General features: G+C 48.3%; 1 protein-coding gene across 1 annotated transcript in view; it reads left to right on the plus strand.

The window, feature by feature from the left end:
• gabbr2 (gamma-aminobutyric acid (GABA) B receptor, 2) overlaps positions 1 to 18846 on the plus strand; it is a 1455116-nt gene that overhangs the window by 1311338 nt on the left and 124932 nt on the right. Inside the window, exon 13 of the mRNA XM_072509007.1 lies at positions 5823 to 5945. Within this exon, the coding sequence (XP_072365108.1) occupies positions 5823 to 5945 (123 nt within the window). The remainder of the gene's footprint in view (positions 1 to 5822; positions 5946 to 18846) is intronic.

Genomic DNA, 18846 nt, shown 5'->3' on the forward strand with positions numbered 1-18846 from the left:
TATGGGCGGCACTTCACGGTCAGGTATTCCAGGTCCGGGGAGCAGTAGGTCGCCAGGGTTGCCACATCCAAGCACCAGGAGGAGTTGATGAGGAGGCAAACCCCTCCACTATTTGCTTTGCCTGATGATGCAGTGCGGTCCGCCCGGTGAATTGAGAAGCCTTCAGGTTGTATGGCACAGTCCGGTGAGGCGGGAGTGAGCCATGGTTCTATGAAACAGAGCATACAGCAGTCTCCTACTTCCCTCTGAGAGGTAAGTCTAGTGTTAAGTTCATCCAGCTTTTTTTCGATCGCTTGGACGTTTGCCAGGAGTATGCTGGAGTGAGGGGTCTTGAAACTGCGTTGCTTCAGTCTAACCTGCAGACCGCCATGTTTCCCTCACTTCCTCGGTCGGCGGCTGCAGCTGGATGGGCCTGGGATCCGATGGGAGAAGTTTGACCTTTGCGTCCGGCGGGGTCCAGGTGGTTGCGTCTGGCAGGGTTAAGGGCACTGGCGAGGTCCAGTGTGCTGGTTACGTTTCCGGGGTCGCATCTGGCAGGGTCCCGGGCGCTGGTTGAGGTAGAGGGGTTGCTGGGGGGGCATGTTTGCGATCCGGACTGGTCCTGGCATTCTGCGGGCACGGGAATACCTTGCAGCACGTTTGGGGCCTCGCGCAGGGACTCCACCATTTTGGGGGTCCTGGGTCATGGGTAGTGGCTTTCTGAGGCAGATTGGGCTGGGTCCCGTGGTCTGTTCCCTCCTTGGGTGCACCTAGGGTCGGGTCTTGAAGTAGGCCCGGTCGGGCCTCCACGTGGATGTTACTTCCATCTCCAGGTAGGTCGGGTTGCTGGGCGGGCCTCTCCTGGTCGGGTCGCTGGGTGGGCCTCTCGGGGTCAAGTTGGGCCGGGTGTTGTCAGAAGTCGAAAGTCCTGACGTAAATATAAAAGGCTCAGGACTGTAGGATATAAAAATTGAATTTGGAGATCCTGCTTTCACATAAAAATCACTTGTTCCAGTGCTGCTGTGCAGCATTCTTAGCGAATATGTTAAGAGAGTCTGTCTCACCAAGCAGTTGTCATTTGAGTGACATTATTGAACACCTAGAACTGGTGTCCCTGCTCTATCACCTGTCGGAGTATGAAAGTTGGTGCAGTATAGAATGTTAATGCAACTGTGATTTTGAGTGTAGCTGACATAACATAATTCCTCTGCGCTTTGCATTCAGGTTGCTATTTTACTCTTGACACAGATCATAAATCATTTGCTTGTCTAGAGTACAAATTTGTCCACTGCCATGATCTGGAATAGCAATTCTCTAAAGCAATAATATGTCCAGTTCATATTTGTCTTCCTCCGATATCCCCAAACTAAATACACATCAGTGCAATTCCAAGTGGGAAAAGGACAGAATGCATAAAGTTTAATACCCTTTATTTACTGTATTTATCACCCAATGCTTTAATTTACTGGTATAATTGGTTATCTCCGCCATAAAATTAAACACAAACTATCAAAGGGAGAATTTAAGTTGCATCCTATCTCTTCTCACTGATCAGGATTCATGCCATTCTAGATCAGGAGACATTAAAATATTCAAGTTAACTAGTGTGTTAAACTATATAATTAAAAAAGCTATGCAAAATGTAATTACTGCAAATGTGAAAATTGGCCCATGATTCTGTGTAACTGTGGCATAAGAAAGGCATTGCAACATTTTTTACTGAGAAGTTTTTATATAACTGATTTACACCAGTTTTTCACTGATTACAGAATTACTTGTTTGTTTGTGATGCTTCTGACATTTGCCTGCTAAAGGCCTCCAGCATGTATTTACATAGCTCTACTTCCCTGTGGATCAGCCACTCTCTTGTATGTTTCTTGGAATTATGCAACTCTTGTGTTGGTGTAGATTTCCACCAAAATTTGTTTTGTAACAAGCCCCAAAGCCACCTGATACCAATATAATAATAATAATAATAATCGCTTATTGTCACAAGTAGACTTCAATGGAATTACTGTGAAAAGCCCAGATAACTAACATTTATGGAATTTCAAAGAACTTTCCTTCATTTTCTTTTTAAATTGCGAAAGCAAAGTGCTGTCCATCCTCGTGTATCTGAAATCTTTTGATCCCCGCACCTCCCAACGCATACAGAAAGACCAAGCAGCTGGAATAACCTTCCCCTTGGATAAAACCCTGTTCTGCATAAAAAATGTTTGAGGATGCGGAGTGGGAGAGGCAAGTGGCTCAGAATGGTGGCATCATGTTTAAGTCAGACCAACATATTGTGGTTGAGGTGCCTGTAGTGATATGGGGCGAGATTCTCCGACCCCCCGCCGGGTCGGAGAATCGCCGGGGGCTGGCGTGAATCCCGCCCCCGCCGGTTGCCGAATTCTCCGGCACCGGATATTCGGCGGGGGCGGGAATCGCGCCGTGCCGGTTGGCGCCCCCCCCTCTCCCCCCCCCCCCCCCGGCGATTCTCCAGCCCGGATGGGCCGATGTCCCACTGCTAGAATGCCTGTCCCGCCGGCGTGGTTTAAACCACCTCCCTTACCGGCGGGGCAAGGCGGCGCGGGCGGGCTCCGGGGTCCTGGGGGGGGCGCGGGCCGATCTGGCCCCGGGGGGTGCCCCCACAGTGGCCTGGCCCACGATCGGGGCCCACCGATCTGTGAAAGTGTACAAACTCAGCAGTAGCATGATGGGAAAAATAGCCAACTTATGTAACCAAGTGTAGGACAGCTGTGTCAGCTAAGTGCCAAGATCAGACCCTGACAAACTAGACAAAGCTAAGAATCCACATAATTGTATCATACAAGGCCAGAAGAGGGAAAATAGTGCCTGACCTTAGTAAAACCGGATAACAAAGCCACGATCTAGGAATGTCCTAATAACACAACCTCCTCATGACCTAGGTCCATCTGCGTCAAGGCATCATGAGGGCAGAGGTGAAAAACAAAATAGGACCACGTCTTAAATCATCTAAAGACAAAATACTGCAAATAAGCCGAGTCAGGGTCTTTCCATGACAACATGTTTGATCAGAAGTTATGACTGTATTGACATTTTTGAACAAGGTCTGTTTTTGTAAAATGATACAGCTTTTGTATAAATATTGAACGTTTTCTCCATGTCTTTGCGAGCTTGAGAAAGAATGAGCAGGTTTACCTTAACAGCTCTCTCTCTCTCTAACCTGTAGCCATCTGCATGCAGACTTTGGTCAATAAAGACAAAGTTATTTATTTCGAAACAGAGTTGTAAAGTTGTTTTCTTCACAGTCTTGAAGTAGGAAAAATTTTAAAAGACGACAGATCCGTGGGCAGGCCAGTGCCGTGGGGCACTCATTTCCTTCCGCCTTCACCACGGTCTCCACCATGGCGGAGGCGGAAGAGACTCCCTCCACAGCGCATGCGCGGGGATGCCGTGAGCGGCCGCTAACGCTCCCGCGCATGCGCCGCCCAGCAATGTCATTTCCGCGCCAGCTGGCGGGGCACCAAAGGCCTTTTCCGCCAGCTGGCGGGGCGGAAATCAGTCCGGCTCGGGCCTAGGCTCTCAAGGTGAGGGCTCGGCCAGTCAAGGGGCGGAGGATTCCGCACCTTTGGGGCGGCACGATGCCGGACTGATTTGCACCGTTTTTGGCGGGGGTTGGCGGACATCGCGCTGATACCGGAGAATTTCGCCCATGATTTCTAGCTTTGTTAGATAGTGTCGTCCCCCATTCAAAATTGCTATCATCAACTTTCTGCTTTTAAAGTAAAAGCAAAATATTGTGGATGCTGGAAAATGTCGGGCTCTGGCAAAGAGAGAAACGGAGTTACCATTTTGAGTCCGTTTGACTCTTCGTCTGCTCCAGAGGAAGAAATTTGATGCATGTTATACTGTTTACAAGGGGGTGGAGTAGATTGAGCAAAGTAGAAGGTCAATGATATGTGGGAGCTAGGAGAGACTGGATAAAGATGCTTTGGGCACAAGACGAAGTAAGTTTTAATGTTAATGGTGGTGTTCAGGACTAAAGAAGGGGCTGATAGTGGCATCAAAATCGCTTATTGTCACAAGTAGGCTTCAAATCAAGTTACTGTGAAAAGCCCCTAGTCGGCACATTCCGGCGCATATTCATGGAGGCTGGTACGGCAATTGAACCGTGCTGTTGGCCTGCCTTGGTCTGCTTTCAAAGCCAGCGATTTAGCCTTGTGCTAAACCAGCCAAGGATGGATATGTGGATGTGAGAAAAAGATGCTGAGTTGAAATGGCAAGCAACAGGAAGTTTGGAGTCACACTTGCGGACTGAACAAAGATTCTCCACGAAGCGGCTACCCAGTCTGGGTTTAGTCTCCCCAATGTAGAGACCACATTGGGAGCCGCAAATACAATAAACCAAATTGGAGGAGGTGCAAGTGAAATGCTTTTTCACCTGAAAGGAATGTTTGAGCTCCTGACAGCCAGGAAGGAAGTGGTAAAGGGGCAGGTATTGCATCTTCTGTGATTGCATGGGAAAGTGCCGTGGGAAGGAGATGAGGAGTTAGGGGTGATGGAAGAGTGGACCAGGGTGGCACAAAGGGAGTGATCCCTGAGGAATGCTGATGGGGGGGTGGTGAGGGGAGAATGTTTTTGGTGTCATCATGTTGATGGAACTCATTTCATACTGAAAGAAGAAAGTGATGAAAAATCATCACTAATGATTCTATAGTTGTTAGTTAATAATATTGAACAATTGAGAGTCCCTAAAACGCATTACTGGAAAAGACAGCTCAGTAGGCTAGCACATTGAATATCAGAAGCTAGGAACCGAATCAAAAAAATACAACCCCATATATGTTAATGACGGAATTATTCCCCAAGTCGTGTGCTAATTGGCATAGGGTTAGAAAGATTAGGAAGGTGTCAGCATGCGCAGAGTTGCAATATCTCTTGTTTCATCAAACATTGTGTAAGTTAAGGTCGTAAATTAGTACGATCTTTTGCTACCAATAGATTTTTACTTTGAATAAATCTGATGCATGGATGGTAACCTGTGCCATGCAGTTGGATAATATTATTCCATTACGCATTAACTTTTAAGACAAGTGAGAGCTTGTGATATTTCCAATAAAAGAAAGAACTCACATTTAAAACGTGCTTTTCATTACCTCAGGATAACCCAAAAAACTTCACAGTCAATGAAGTACTCTTGAACTGCAGTCACTGTTAGAATTTAGAAAAAATACTGAACCAATTTGTGACCATTAAAAATAGTAAGGTAGATGACCAATTATATTATTTTAGTTCTTTTCTTTGCGTGTGGTGATATGGCTGTTTAATGTCCACCTGAGAGGACAGACAGCACCTCAGTTCAATGAAAGACAGCACCTCTGACAGTGTAGCGCATGCTCTGAACTGCACCGAAATGTCAGCTATGATTACATGCTCCAGTCCTGGAATGGGGACTGAACCTGCAACTGTGACTCCAAGGACCAAGTGTCATCAATAAGCCAAGGCTGACAGGAGGCAAACTGCAGTAATAAGGGTGTTTTGTTCAATAGTGTACAGTGTTACATTTATCAGATAATACGTTTATAAAGTCACATTTGAGTTTGTATGGTGCGAGGGCTCACTTCTGGAAACCGACTTTTTGATTCTTACATCTGGTGGTTAATATCAGGGCAAGTTAAATATCATTCAACAAAATACGGAACTCCCTACCAACAAATGGTAAAACAGTGTTAAAGGAATTTGGTTACTGCGGTAATGTTTAAACTTTGAATGTTTGACTTCATTTACTCGTCTCAATTTTAATCTTGGAGAAAGTATTGTGAAATGGCTTTGTTTGAATGTTGGGAACATCATAGAGTATTTTTCTCTCTCATTAGATCATCAAGGACCAGAAGCTACTTATTATTGTCGGTGGGATGCTGCTCATTGATCTCTGCATCCTCATTTGCTGGCAGGTTGTGGATCCTCTGAGGAGGACGGTGGAAGACTACCCTTTAGAGGTCAGTTAACAGGGGATAACTGGGAATGTTGAAGCCTGGATTTCAAGCTGCTCTCACCTGTTTCATTTTAGGATGTATACTGCTGATAATTTGAAACACAAGCATTATATAATGGAGGAAAATTTGAAACTGCTTGGAAGGCGATTCGAAATTGATGAACTACCTGTCATAAAAATGTTCTTAAAACAGTTGGACCATGATTGGAAGGGCAGCTCAGGATGATCCTAAATCCATGTTTGATACTTTGTAAAGCAAAGTTTTATATAAAAATCAAAGTGCAAATTAAGATCTCAGTGTTTGCAGAAAATGTGGAAGATTTAAAGAAAGATCATGGGCGAAATTCTCCCCCAACGGCGCGATGTCCGCCGACTGGCGCCCGAAACGGCGCCAATCAGACAGGCATCGCGCTGCCCCAAAGGTGCGGAATGCTCCGCATCTTTGGGGGCCGAGCCCCGACATTGAGGGGCTAGGCCAGCGCCGGAGGGATTTCCGCCCCGCCAGCTGGCGGAAACGGCGTTTGTTGCCCCGCCAGCTGGCGCGGAACTGACATCCCCGGGCGGCGCATGCGCGGGAGTGTCAGCGGCCGCTGACAGTTTCCCGCGCATGCGCAGTGGGGAGAGTCTCTTCCGCCTCCGCCATGGTGGAGGCCGTTGTGGAGGCAGAAGGGAAAGAGTGCCCGCACGGCACAGGCCCGCCCGCAGATCGGTGGGCCCCGATCGCGGGCCAGGCCACCGTGGGGGTACCCCCCGGGGCGAGATCGCCCCGCGCCCCCCCCCAGGACCCCGGAGCCCGCCCACGCTGCCTTGTCCCGCCAGTAAATACCTACTTTAATTTACGCCGGCGGGACAGGCAATTACTCGGCGGGACTTCGGCCCATTCGGGCCGGAGAATTGAGCGGGGGGCCCACCAACCGGCGCGGCCCGATTCCCGCCCCCGCCGAATCTCCGGTACCGGAGACTTCAGCAACCGGCGGGGGCGGGATTCACGGCGGCCAACGGCCATTCTCCGACCCGCTGGGGGGTAGGAGAATGACGCCCCAGTTCTATAACTTTAATTCTGCTCCATGCAACACTGGGACTAAATGGATTTGCCAAGAATTTGAAGTAAAAGGCTGCAAGCCTAGTCTCAATTTGCACACAAGTATGTTATTACAATCAATTATACATTAAAAATGTGAAGAAAATGACCCATCTTGTAAACAAGTCCAAAATGTTTTCATGTTTTAACTTGGACCAATTTATGTAAAGCTGAGCGTTGAGCAGTGGGAACTGAGGCAGCTACAGTCAGTTTTCCAAGATTGTCCCTCAGTTAGACAGAAGCATTCGCAGTTGCATGTTGAAAATGATTGGAAGGTTTTGGCATTCTGGAATGTGACCTTTTGAAAAATCAATGATTTCCTATCTTTAAAATAAAATGAGAACAAGCTGAGCGATATAAATACTACTTTCAGCATAATTTCCGTACCTGCCCAATGGTCAGGCAGCTTTAGTCTTCTGATAAAGGACCTCCAGTGGCGGGATGATGGTGAGCTGTAAAATTGGGCGCGATGCCAGTTATGCCATCCCAATGCCTGCCTATCCCTAGCATGTTTCCGCCGTAGTTTCACCAATGTCAAGGTAGTGTCAGGCAGCCCATTTACCTGAGGGCTAATTGAGGCCCGAAAGAGGCCAATTTCACCTGCATCTGAAGTCATAGCAGTGGCCACTGCTCTTGGTGGAGCTGTTGACAAACTTGGTACATGAGAAAATCAGGGGCGGGATACTCCCACCCTCTGCGCTGAAATCGTGCTTGGCGCGGGAGCAGAGAATTACCCAAAATAATCTCCCACTCCGGCACGCGATTCTCCGGCGACCGGAGAATCGCCGCCAATCGCACGTGCGCGATCAACGCGGCGCCGGTCGGGTCGCTATGTCCCGCCGGCATGGTTCACATGTGGTCCTACCTGGCGGGACATCGGCGTCTGACTGCGGGGACCGTCCTGGTGAGGGGGGGGGGTGCGAGGTGATCCAACTCTGGAGGGGCCTCCACGGTGGCCAGGCCCGCGATGGGTGGCTACCGATCGGCGGGAGCACTCATTCCGGGGAGGCCAATGTTCCTTCGTGCCGGGCCTCTGTAGGGCGCTGCCATGTTGCATGGGGGGGGGGGCCGGCGCATGCGCGGACCTGTGGCCGGCTGCCGTGCACGTGTGTGGCCGTAACTGCAGGGCCCCGCCGGCAGCCGGAGCTGCGGGACGCACGCTGGGGCCCTGCTGCCCCCCTTGAAGACGGAGTATCACCCGGACTTTCTAGGAAAAAGTCCAGATTGATTCCCGCGCGCTTTCCAGCGAGCGTGGGGACTTTGTCTGTAGCCCCCACAGAAGTCACACCTCTGCTCCACATCATCCTGCAGTTTGGTAAGGGCGCCCTCCAAAAATCATGGTGCTGTCTTCCTGGCAGCCATCCCCCGACTGGACTTGAGACAAGTGGGGAGGAGTGCTTGGGAGGATGCTAAATTCTGGCAAAGTGTTGAGAGCCTGCTCACCTCATACATGAGGTAGAGAAAAAAACCAGGACCCTTGACTTGGACGGGCAGTAGTAGCCCAATTGTGTAGTCCAGTGTCTCTGAACCCCATGATAAGCCCATTCATTGTCAGGACGCATTCAGCTCTCTGTCAGGCAGAATCCAGACATATCGCTGAGGATGAGAGGAGCAACACTCTGTCCTCAATGTATTTAGCGTCCTGAACATGAATGTAAAAACCATCACGAGGCATCAGATTAGTGAGTTGAAGTCAGACCCATGAGGCTATAAGACATAGGAGCAGAATCATGGCATTCAGCCCATCAAGTCTGCTCCACCTTTCAATCATGGCTGATATGTTTCTCATCCCATTATCCTGCCTTCTCCCCATAACCCCTGATCCCCTTATTCATTAAGACCCCATGGTGGGAGAGCTCTTCACTCCCTAGTCCTGGTCGTCCTCGAACCAAGATGTACGAGGGCGTCGTTGGCCCTTCATCCCATGCGGGCCTGGCCAACGCTCCATGTCCTTCCTCCTCCTCCACATGTTGACCTCCACAACCTTCTGCTCATCCGAGGGGATGTGGCATTCCTCGAGCTCCTCCTGGTCCAACTGCTCACCCCGCTGAAGTACCAGGCTGTGCAGAGAGCAGTAGACCACTATGATGCAGAACACCCTCTGGGGGTTGTATTGGAGGGCTTTCCCTGACTGCTCCAGGCACTGGAACTGCATCCTGAGCAGTCCAATCGTCTTCTCAAACTGCCCACATCTCAGCAGGTGTTTGTGGCCTCCGCACTGCCATCCTCAGCCACCTCCTGAGGGAGTACCCTTTGCCCTCGAGGAGACATCTCTGCAGCCGTCGCTCTCCCTCTGGAAATCTGCGAGCGCTGCGAGATGGAACTATCATGGGCACTCCCCGGGAAATAGGTACACACTGGCATAATGTGCATCACGTGGTTGCAGAAGAGCTGGACATTGAGGGAGTGGTATTCCTTAGAGTTTATAAATGGCGCCCCATGCCGCCATGGAGACTGCAGAGCCACATGGATGCAGTCGATGACATCCCACACCTAGGGCAGGCCTTCGATGCAGGCGAAGTCCATAGTCCTGTGTCCTGTATCGCCTGGTGCCAGTCCAAGCTGATGTACATGTGGGCCCTCGCGAATAGTGCATCTGTGACCTCCCTTATGCATTTGTGTGCAGCTGACTGGGAGATGCTAAACAGGTCACCCGTGCTGCCCTGAAGCCAACCATTGGCATAGATGTTCAGAACAGCGGTAACTTTCAATGTCACAGGCAATGGGTGACCTCCCAATCCATGTTGGTGCCAACTCTTGCATCACCTGGCAGAGGTGATCCACCATCCCCTGGAACAGATGCAGCCTTCTCCGGCACTGGAACTCTGACATATGGTGGCAGTAGGCTTGACATCAGAATATCCTTGGCCCGTAGTATCTCCTCTGAGGTTACACCATATGTGTCCCTGGTCCCGGAAGGCCAACAGGCCTGCCTGCCCCTCCTCTGCAGGGCGCTGTTCTTGGCCGCATGCAGCGACACGTCAATGTCGCTGTTGCTGGGTAATCGCAATCAATAGAATTGCCAGCTCAACTGGCTCCATGATTCTATCGAATCAAAAACTTGAACGGAAGGGAACATCAACTGAGCGATGAGGAGTCCTGACAATGCCCTGATCCTCAGCCCCCAGCATCTGGGACAGCCACCCATGCACTTCCACTTCAGTGAGCACCTTTCCAAAAGCCTCACTTCCTCCCCTGTCACACAATAGCCACTTCCCCACAGTTTTCCCTCTCAACTCCACCTGAATGAAACACTTTGACTCTTGAGTCTCAGCGGTTCACGTGCTGACCTCCCCCGCCACGTGTGAGGAGTGATGGCAGTTGAGTGCCTTCAATGGATCTGCGTCCTAACCTCATGGGGGAACTTCAATGGGGTAACTGATGAGCAAATTCACCATAAACCCTGCAATGGGAGCCACATCTGTGTAGATATGAGTGTGAGCTTTGGAGTTCAATGCTTGGGGGCTAGACTTCCAGCTGTTTAGATGAGTACAAATAACTAAATCAAATAAACTGAGCAACAAAGCAAGGGACAAATTTTAAGTCCCTTAAACGGAACCTTCCTTAAACAGAGCAAATCATAAATGAAGCTTAAAAACATCAAACCAAGCTGTGATTAAAGGGGTTAATACGGCACCCCAGACACTGAGTGGCCCACTGGGCACAGAAAATCTCAAGCATGCCAGTGGACACAGTATGCTCCCTCTCCAGGGACACCAAGCCATTTTAAAGGGGTAAACAGTCGGGTTGGGTGACCCCCTCAGTCTTCCGCAGCCTGAACCTGTTGATGACAAGTTTGGCCAGGCCCAGGAGCAGGTTCACGAGGAAGTCCTCTTCCTTTCCCACCCATCTCCACACCGGCTGCCCATAGATCAGGAGAGTGGGACTAAAATGCAAACAAAACTGCAACAAAAGGTTTTTCAAGTAACTGAAAAGGGGGTGCAGTCTGAAGCAACCTATCTCAGCATGATTCACGGACTCCACAAGGCAGAAAAATGGGCAGGCATCTTGGGAGTCCATGAACCGATGCATCCTATGGTTGTATGGGACTGCTGCGTGCAACACCCTCCACCCGAGCACCCCAATGTAAAAGACGAGAATTCATCCATAGATGGACCTCCAATGGGGACCTCTGCCGCTGAATGGCAACAAGGCACGCCAAGTCATGTCCGGATAATGGGCGAGGGTAAGGAAGTGAAGGATGTACAGCAGTACCCCATAGAGGAAACCTGTCCACGCAGTGTGAAAGGCACGGAGGACATTGGTGCGAAGCGGCTCAGGCTGTGGGGCTCCAACTCCTGAGGGGGGGGGGGGGGGTGGCGGGGGCGTGTTTCGGAGCCTGGGGCCAATGTGAGATTCCATTCGAACTGGGGTACGCTCAGACAGAGAGTTCACCACACATCTGCGCTGCCTCGAGACCACAAGTTCCATCAGGTATGTACACCACCCTTTTGAGGTCATGGATGGTGTTGGTTGTGAGCCCCACACTCACCACAGCGTGTTGTGCCAACTCATGGGGTGTCATCTAGCCCAATCCTCCACGTGATGACAGCCACTACTCCAGACAGGGGAGAGCTGCAGCTCGAGGCAACTATGTTCCTGACATTGAGTAGGTCCAGGTAAAAGATGGGCAACGCCTAAAAGGAGTGATGAGGACTTATCATGTCTATATCTATGTAATAGTTCAGGCCACGCACCTGGCAGAAGACATACATCACCAGAGACTCCATCTGGGAGGGGGCTTGTTGTAAAGGTATCACTTCATGGTTTGAAGGTGGAAGGCCGCCACCTGGGTGTGAAGGCATTACAGTACCTCATGCCATCCTTAAGCAGGAGATTCAGAACCAATAGAAAAATTGGGCACCAATCTATGGCACACTAATTGCAATGCTGACTAAGTTGGCTCAATTGACTTGTCAAGGAAGGGTTAGAAACCCGATTAGGCAACGGGCTTCCTCTTATGGCAAAGGAGGCACACCTGAAGACTGAAATTTAATGTCAACTTCATCCATAGAGGGCACCCTGATTCCCACCACCGACCCACCCCCTCGCCCTCCACACCCCGCTCTCACGGGCTGTGGATTAAACAAGCCTTCCAACTGGAACAGCCAGCAATTCACACCCTAATCCTTGAAAGCCTAGCCTCCCAAAGCAGTGGCCTTAAACGTCAAGACATCTCATGCCCTCTGGCTTCACAGTGCTGCCTGAGTGTGGAGTTCATTCTCACTGCAATCATCCCCTCTCACTCCCCTGTGGAAGGGTCCTTGGGCCTCATGAAAACACCTTTTGTCAGAGTCCCCCATTCTGCCCATGCAGCCTGGCCTCTCATGGGACCCCACCCAAGAACCTCACAGTCGCTCCCAGTGCTGACCCCATGGATTCACCTGCTCTCACCCACTTTCCGGCTGCCACTCTGCAAGGGCAATCCCTCAGTGATTACGACCCCAGCAAGGAGGACACGGGAAACGATGCCTGCACACCAGTCGCCAGAACCCTCTCGGGTTCCCGGGGGCTCACAGACATAATGGGACGCTAAGACCTGCGATCGACACCCTCCTCCCCACCACCCCCCCTCACCCCCACAAGATGCCAAAACTGCACACCCCCGGCCCTGAGTTTAACTTATCTAGGGTCCCCTGCGCCCACTGGTGTCCCCTCTGCGATTGGCACCCTGGATGATAATGCCGACCTGAGCTCTCACCTCTGATATCCCCTTCAGAGATGAGGTCGACATGCTCTTGTTCTTATACAGCTGTTGTAAATCACACTGGCGACAGATGAATATTCAGTGAGTCGGGAATCCCAGAAGGCTCGCTAATGATATCATAACGTATTAAAATGAGATTCCAACTTTTCACAGTGGATTTCCCATCATGCCACCAGTGAGGGGCCTGGAAAATCGGAAATCACGATCTCGTCGGAAAGAATTGTGTTTTCTGACTGTCACCAAATGTTCTACCCGTGTCACCATTCTCACTGATGGCTAAAATGGGCTAACAAAGAGGAAGGTAGATTATTATCTGAATGCCTATAAATTGAGAGTGGGCAATGTGCAATAATGTCTTGGTGTCTTTGCACACCAGTCGCTGAAGGGAAGCATGCAGGCGCAGTGCCTGTGAAGAAGGCAACTAGTCTGTTGACCTTAGTGAAGGGATTCAAGTACAAGAGCAAAAATTACTTTTTGCAATTATAGAAGGCCTTGGTTAGGCCACAGCTGGAGTATTGTGTACAGTTTTGGTCTTATCTGAGGAATGATGTTCTTGCTATAGAGGGCCAAATGGCCGCCTTCTGTACTGTAGGGATTCTATGAGGGAGTGCAGAGAAGGTTTACCAGATTGATTTTGGGATGACAGGACTGACGTATGAGGACAGATTGTGTCAGTTAGGATTATATTTGCTGGATTTCAGAATCATAGGATTTACAGTGCAGAAGGAGGCTATCCGGCCCAACGTGCCTGCGCCGGACCCCGGAAAGAGAATCCCACCTAAGCCTATGCCCCCACCCTATCCCCGCAATACAGTAACACCACCTAACCTTTTGGACACTAAGGGGCAATTTATCATGGCCAATCCACCTAACTTGCACATCTTTGGGCTGTGGGAGGAAACCGGAGCACCAGGAGGAAACCCACGCAGACACAGGGAGAAAGTGCAAACTCCACACAGACAGTCGCCTGAGGCCGGAATTGACCCCAGGACCCTGGATCTGTGAGGCAGCAGTGCTAACCACTTTGCCGCCCAAGAAGAATGAGGGGAGATCTCATAGAACCTATAAAGATCTAACAGGACTATACAGGTGTTAGGATCTCTGATGAGAACCTAAGTTTAAAATTTGTAAAACTGTGAGGAAATGTTACTGCACCACAGGAGTGATAACACTTACCAGTAAGTATCTTTTATGTTAAAACAAACTTTAATTTAAACACAGAATTAACCACATTAACAACAAATGTGCAGCACGGTAGCATTGTGGATAGCACAATTGTGAATTGCTTCACAGCTCCAGGGTCCCAAGTTCGATTCCGGCTTGGGTCACTGTCTGTGCGGAGTCTGCTCATCCTCCCCGTGTGTGCGTTGATTTCCTCCGGGTGCTCCGGTTTCCTCCCACAGTCCAAAGATGTGCAGGTTAGGTGGATTGGCCATGATAAATTGCCCTTAGTGTCCAAAATTGCCCTTAGTGTTGGGTGGGGTTACTGGGCTATGGGGATCGGGTGGAGGTGTTGACCTTGGGTAGGGTGCTCTTTCCAAGAGCCGGTGCAGACTCAATGGGCCGAATGGCCTCCTTCACTGTAAATTCTATGTTAATCTATGTTAAAACAAAGAAATAGTTTTGCACTAAATATTCCAATTAAGCAAACCAATATAGTTCAAATAATACTTGTAAATAAAGTTAACGGCCAGGTTGTACTTGCTTTTCTCTGTGCAGAGTCCTTGGAGAGAACCTTTCAGGAGCAAACCAAAGACACTGCTTGTCAGACTAAAATCCTTTGGAAAATTGAGACTACAAACAGACCTGGATCCTCCCCTTAATTACATCATCTGTGTCCAAAGCATAAGGCATTCTGAAACCAAAAGAGAAAATGCTGGACAATCTGAGCAGGTCTGGCAACTTCTGTAAGGAGAGAAAAGAGCTAACATTTCGAGTCCAGATGGCCCTTTGTCAAAGCATAAGGCATTCTTCTGTCTCCTCCCACAAGATATCCCATGACCTGTTCAGCCGGGACCAAACACAATATCCCTTATAAATTATCTACATCCCAGGGACTACCAACCCAAAACAATATTACATTATCCAGCTCTCTGTCTCAAATCTATCAGCAGTACACTCTCCCTGTAAAGTTAAGTATTACCTCATATTTACAACATCATAATAACAATTTTTGCAGACATATTGTGACACAGATTTTTTAATAACATTACTGTAATAAATATAAAATATAACAATTTCTTACATTCATCACACAGGCGAGATGCGGGAAGGATGTTCCCGATGGTGGGGGAGTTCAAAACCAGGGGTCACAGTCTAACAATATGGGGTAACCCATTTAGGGCTGTGATGAGGAGAAATTTCTTCACCCAGAGCCCGTGGTGAGCCAATAGACTTTGCTACCACAGAAAGTAGTTGAGGCCAAAACATTGTGTGTTTTCAAGGAGTTAGATAAAGCACTTGCGGCAAAAGAGGCCAAAGGACATTGGTGGAAGGCGGTACATACTATTGAGTTGGATGATCAGCCATGATCATAATTAATGGCAGAGCAGACTCAAAGGGATGAAAGGCCTTCTGTTACTATTTCCTATGTTTCTAAGTCTGTGAACAGTGGAAGAGGCAGGCTCACAATGAGAGCATTTAAGAAATTGATCTACAAAAGTGATAAAGGATTTTAGCAAGGATTGGAGTGAAATACAACTGTAAGTGAGCAATTTTCAAGAGCAGATGGGGTAGTTTAGGCAATGAACTGGACATGAGTTTAAAATCTCTGCTTGGTGTAAAAGAATAAATGCTTATACACAATAATTCTAGCTACACATAATACATGAATGTGTATTTTTAAGGTAAATCTAACAGTGGTGAATCTCCAGGGTTTGGCAGCTGGTCAACAGAAGTTATGGCAAATGAACAGGAGGATCCTCACTGAAACTCTCTCCCATTTTATCCATATGTAAAATAATATTCAAACAGCATAATGGCACATAGAAATTTTGAAAAATGTAATAATAATGTACAAATGCACAATAAAATGCTTCTTTATATTATTAGTAATTAATTTTACAACAGTGTGGAATTCAGCAATTTTTACTGGACAAAACTGGTAAAGACCAAACCAATAACAGAATAGTAACAGTTGCACTTGCAAGTTTAAAACAATGAGCTGGGAGGCAGTGGCATAATGATAATGTTGCTGGACTAGTAATCCAGAGAGCCAGGATAATGATCTGGGGACCCGGGTTCAAATCCCACTATGGCAGGTCGTGGAATTTGTTTTTGAAAACTCACCACTCTTCTTAGAATTCCCCCTATACCAAAAAGGGCCAACATTCTAAATGGTGATCAGGGATTCTCACTCCCCGACTCCGATGCAAGCTTCAGTGGGTGCTATTCAGGTCAAGCTATATTTTCAAGTTATCCCCAGGTAGAACCCATACCTTCACCGAAGATTTAATCTACTTACCACTTAGTAGCATCGATCCTGGGTCCTGCATTGCTAAGTAAGTAAAGTAGACTAATAACCACTATTTCAGGTTAAAACTTTTAAGTTATTTTATTATTATATATTTTTTCTCTTTTTAAAAGATGCAATCACTGTCTTTACAGGAGGGTAAAAAGATCTTGCTTCTGGATCCTTCTGGTTGGTTGAAGGGACCTTCAGGCCCAACTTGACAATCAATCTTCTTTAAAGTCTGGTCTTCTTTAGATGTATTTGCTGTTTTAGCTCGGCTGCTCTGCCCTGTCCATTTCTCATGACCGAGCTGACTATGACTCTAGCTGCTTGTTCCCTCTCTCTCTCTCTGAGTTCTGCTTCTGCTTCTGGTTCTGGATCTGAATAGTTTCTGCCCTGGTCTCGAGGTTTATATTTGCTTTCTAACAATTACGTTTTTTGATGTTATTGTAAAGTAACACTTATTTTCTTTGATTGTAAAAAGGAACTTTGATCTAAAACAGTCTAATCCAACAAAGTATTCATTTTGCCATGACTTCATCTCATAGATCTGATTACATTGTGTCCTTTGTGGTGTTCAAAATGCTTTGGTTTCAATATGTGTTACTTTTAATTCCTGTCATTTCTATAGTTTTATTTTCCAATTGTGTCCTCAGCTCATAATTTTGACTTTGATTTTGTCTTTGAATTATGTTTCTCATAGACTGATAAACCTGGTATTAGCAAATTTTCACACCTAGAACCTCATCCATTCTTTTCCAGATCCTTACTAAGATAGTTACTTTCAATGAAGGTGTGAGCCATTGTCTTTGGCTTCATTCAAAATCCTGTTTGTCTTGTTTGCTAAGCCTGCTTGACCAAGGATATCTGCATTTTACAATCCTTCCCTGGCAGCTGCTCTTAACCCTTTGTGGGATCTTTCCCTGTATCCTATCATGTTTCTCTCAGACCAGATATTGCCAGACTTCCATGTTTCAAATGACACATCTTTCCATATTTTCAAGAACAAATTTAAACTCAATTAAATATCTGGGATTTTAAAGTCTAATGATGACCATGAAACCATTGTCGATTGTTGTAAAAACCCATCTGGTTTGCTAATGTGAAGGAAATCTGCCATCCTGGCCTGGTCTGGCCTACATGTGATTCCAGACTCACAGCAATGTGGTTGACTCATAACTGCCCCCTTAAGGGCAATTAGGGATGGACACTCACATTGCATGAACGAATAAAACAAAAAGACGCAAGGCCCCCTTTTGGTTAAGCCTCAGGAGCAGCACGGTGGCGCAGTGGGTTAGCCCTGATGCCTCACGGCGCCGAGGTCCCAGGTTCGATCCCGGCTCTGGGTCACTGCCCGTGTGGAGTTTGCACATTCTCCCCGTGTTTGCGTGGGTTTCGCCCCCAAAATGTGCAGGGTAGGTGGATTGGCCACACTACATTGCCCCTTAATTGGAAAAAATGAATTGGGTACTCTAAATTTTTTTTTTTTTTTAAACCTCAGGGCCGGGATTCTCCGATCCCGCTGCCAAGTTCTGACGCCGGAGTCAAAAGCGGCGTGAGCGACTCCGGCGTCAAAGGGCCTCCAGGCCCAGACATTCACCCCTTCCTAGGGGGCTAGTACAGTGTCGGAGTGGTGTCCACTGCTCCGGCGCTCATAAGCCAGCGCGCCACATCCGGCGCGGGTCCACGCATGCGCATGGGTTTCTGTCTCCGTGCTGGCCCCCGAGAAATATGGCGGAATCCTACAGGGGCCCGGCGCGGAGAAACATAGGCGCCCCCCCCCCGGAGTCGGATCCCCCGACCCCCACCAGGACGGCCCCTGCAGCCAGAACTCCGAGGTCCTGCCGAGCCGGACCATGCGCAACCCACACCGGCGGGACTCGGCTGAACGAGGCGTGGAGAATCGCCGGGGGGGGGGGGGGGGCTTTCACCGGCCCCCGACCGGCGGGGTGGCAACCCCACGGGCGCAATTGCCGCTGATTCTCTGCAGAATTCACCGAATCGATCGGAGAATCCTGGCCCAGATTTCTGGGTCCTGGCTTGTGCCCCCAATGCATCAGTAAACTCAAGCCCAAAAACAGGACAGACAAATTCCATATCGGTTTCCAAACGTCATTTGTGACATGAAATTCAACACGTAATAGAAACAGGCACTGCGGTATTGTGCAACTATCAAGTTATATCTTATAAGGACAAAATCTGTCAAAGCTGCACAATGCACATCTGAGTTCCATACAATGCTGCGCTCCCACAGGTATATCTCGTAACTGGCTGTCTGTTACGTGAAATCTCCTTTGTGTGACTACATTTACATTGATTTCTATGACATATGAGTGGGGATTCAGAAGAGATTGTAGTAATGAGTCCTATAAATCATTTCCCGAGGGATTCCAGTGGGTAAAGGAGGGCAGCTACAATACGAACTAACATGTTTTTGAAAATGTTAGTGTGAAAGAAAGGAAAATAAAAAGAGCAAGAGGGCTAAATGCGATGGGGGGGGGGGAAAGCTCATCTCGGCTGTTTACCAAAGCAGAATTTGATAAATATTCTGCTAAACTGATGGGTTATCTGCAGCCTGTCAGAGAACAACTCAGAAGTATTGAATGCAGCCATGTCAGTGCCTCTGTTGTTCTATTTTATAGCAGGTCTCATTATTTCCTCTGGTG

Source organism: Scyliorhinus torazame, chromosome 6 (genome assembly GCF_047496885.1).
Source record: "Scyliorhinus torazame isolate Kashiwa2021f chromosome 6, sScyTor2.1, whole genome shotgun sequence".
Lineage (NCBI taxonomy): Eukaryota > Metazoa > Chordata > Chondrichthyes > Carcharhiniformes > Scyliorhinidae > Scyliorhinus > Scyliorhinus torazame.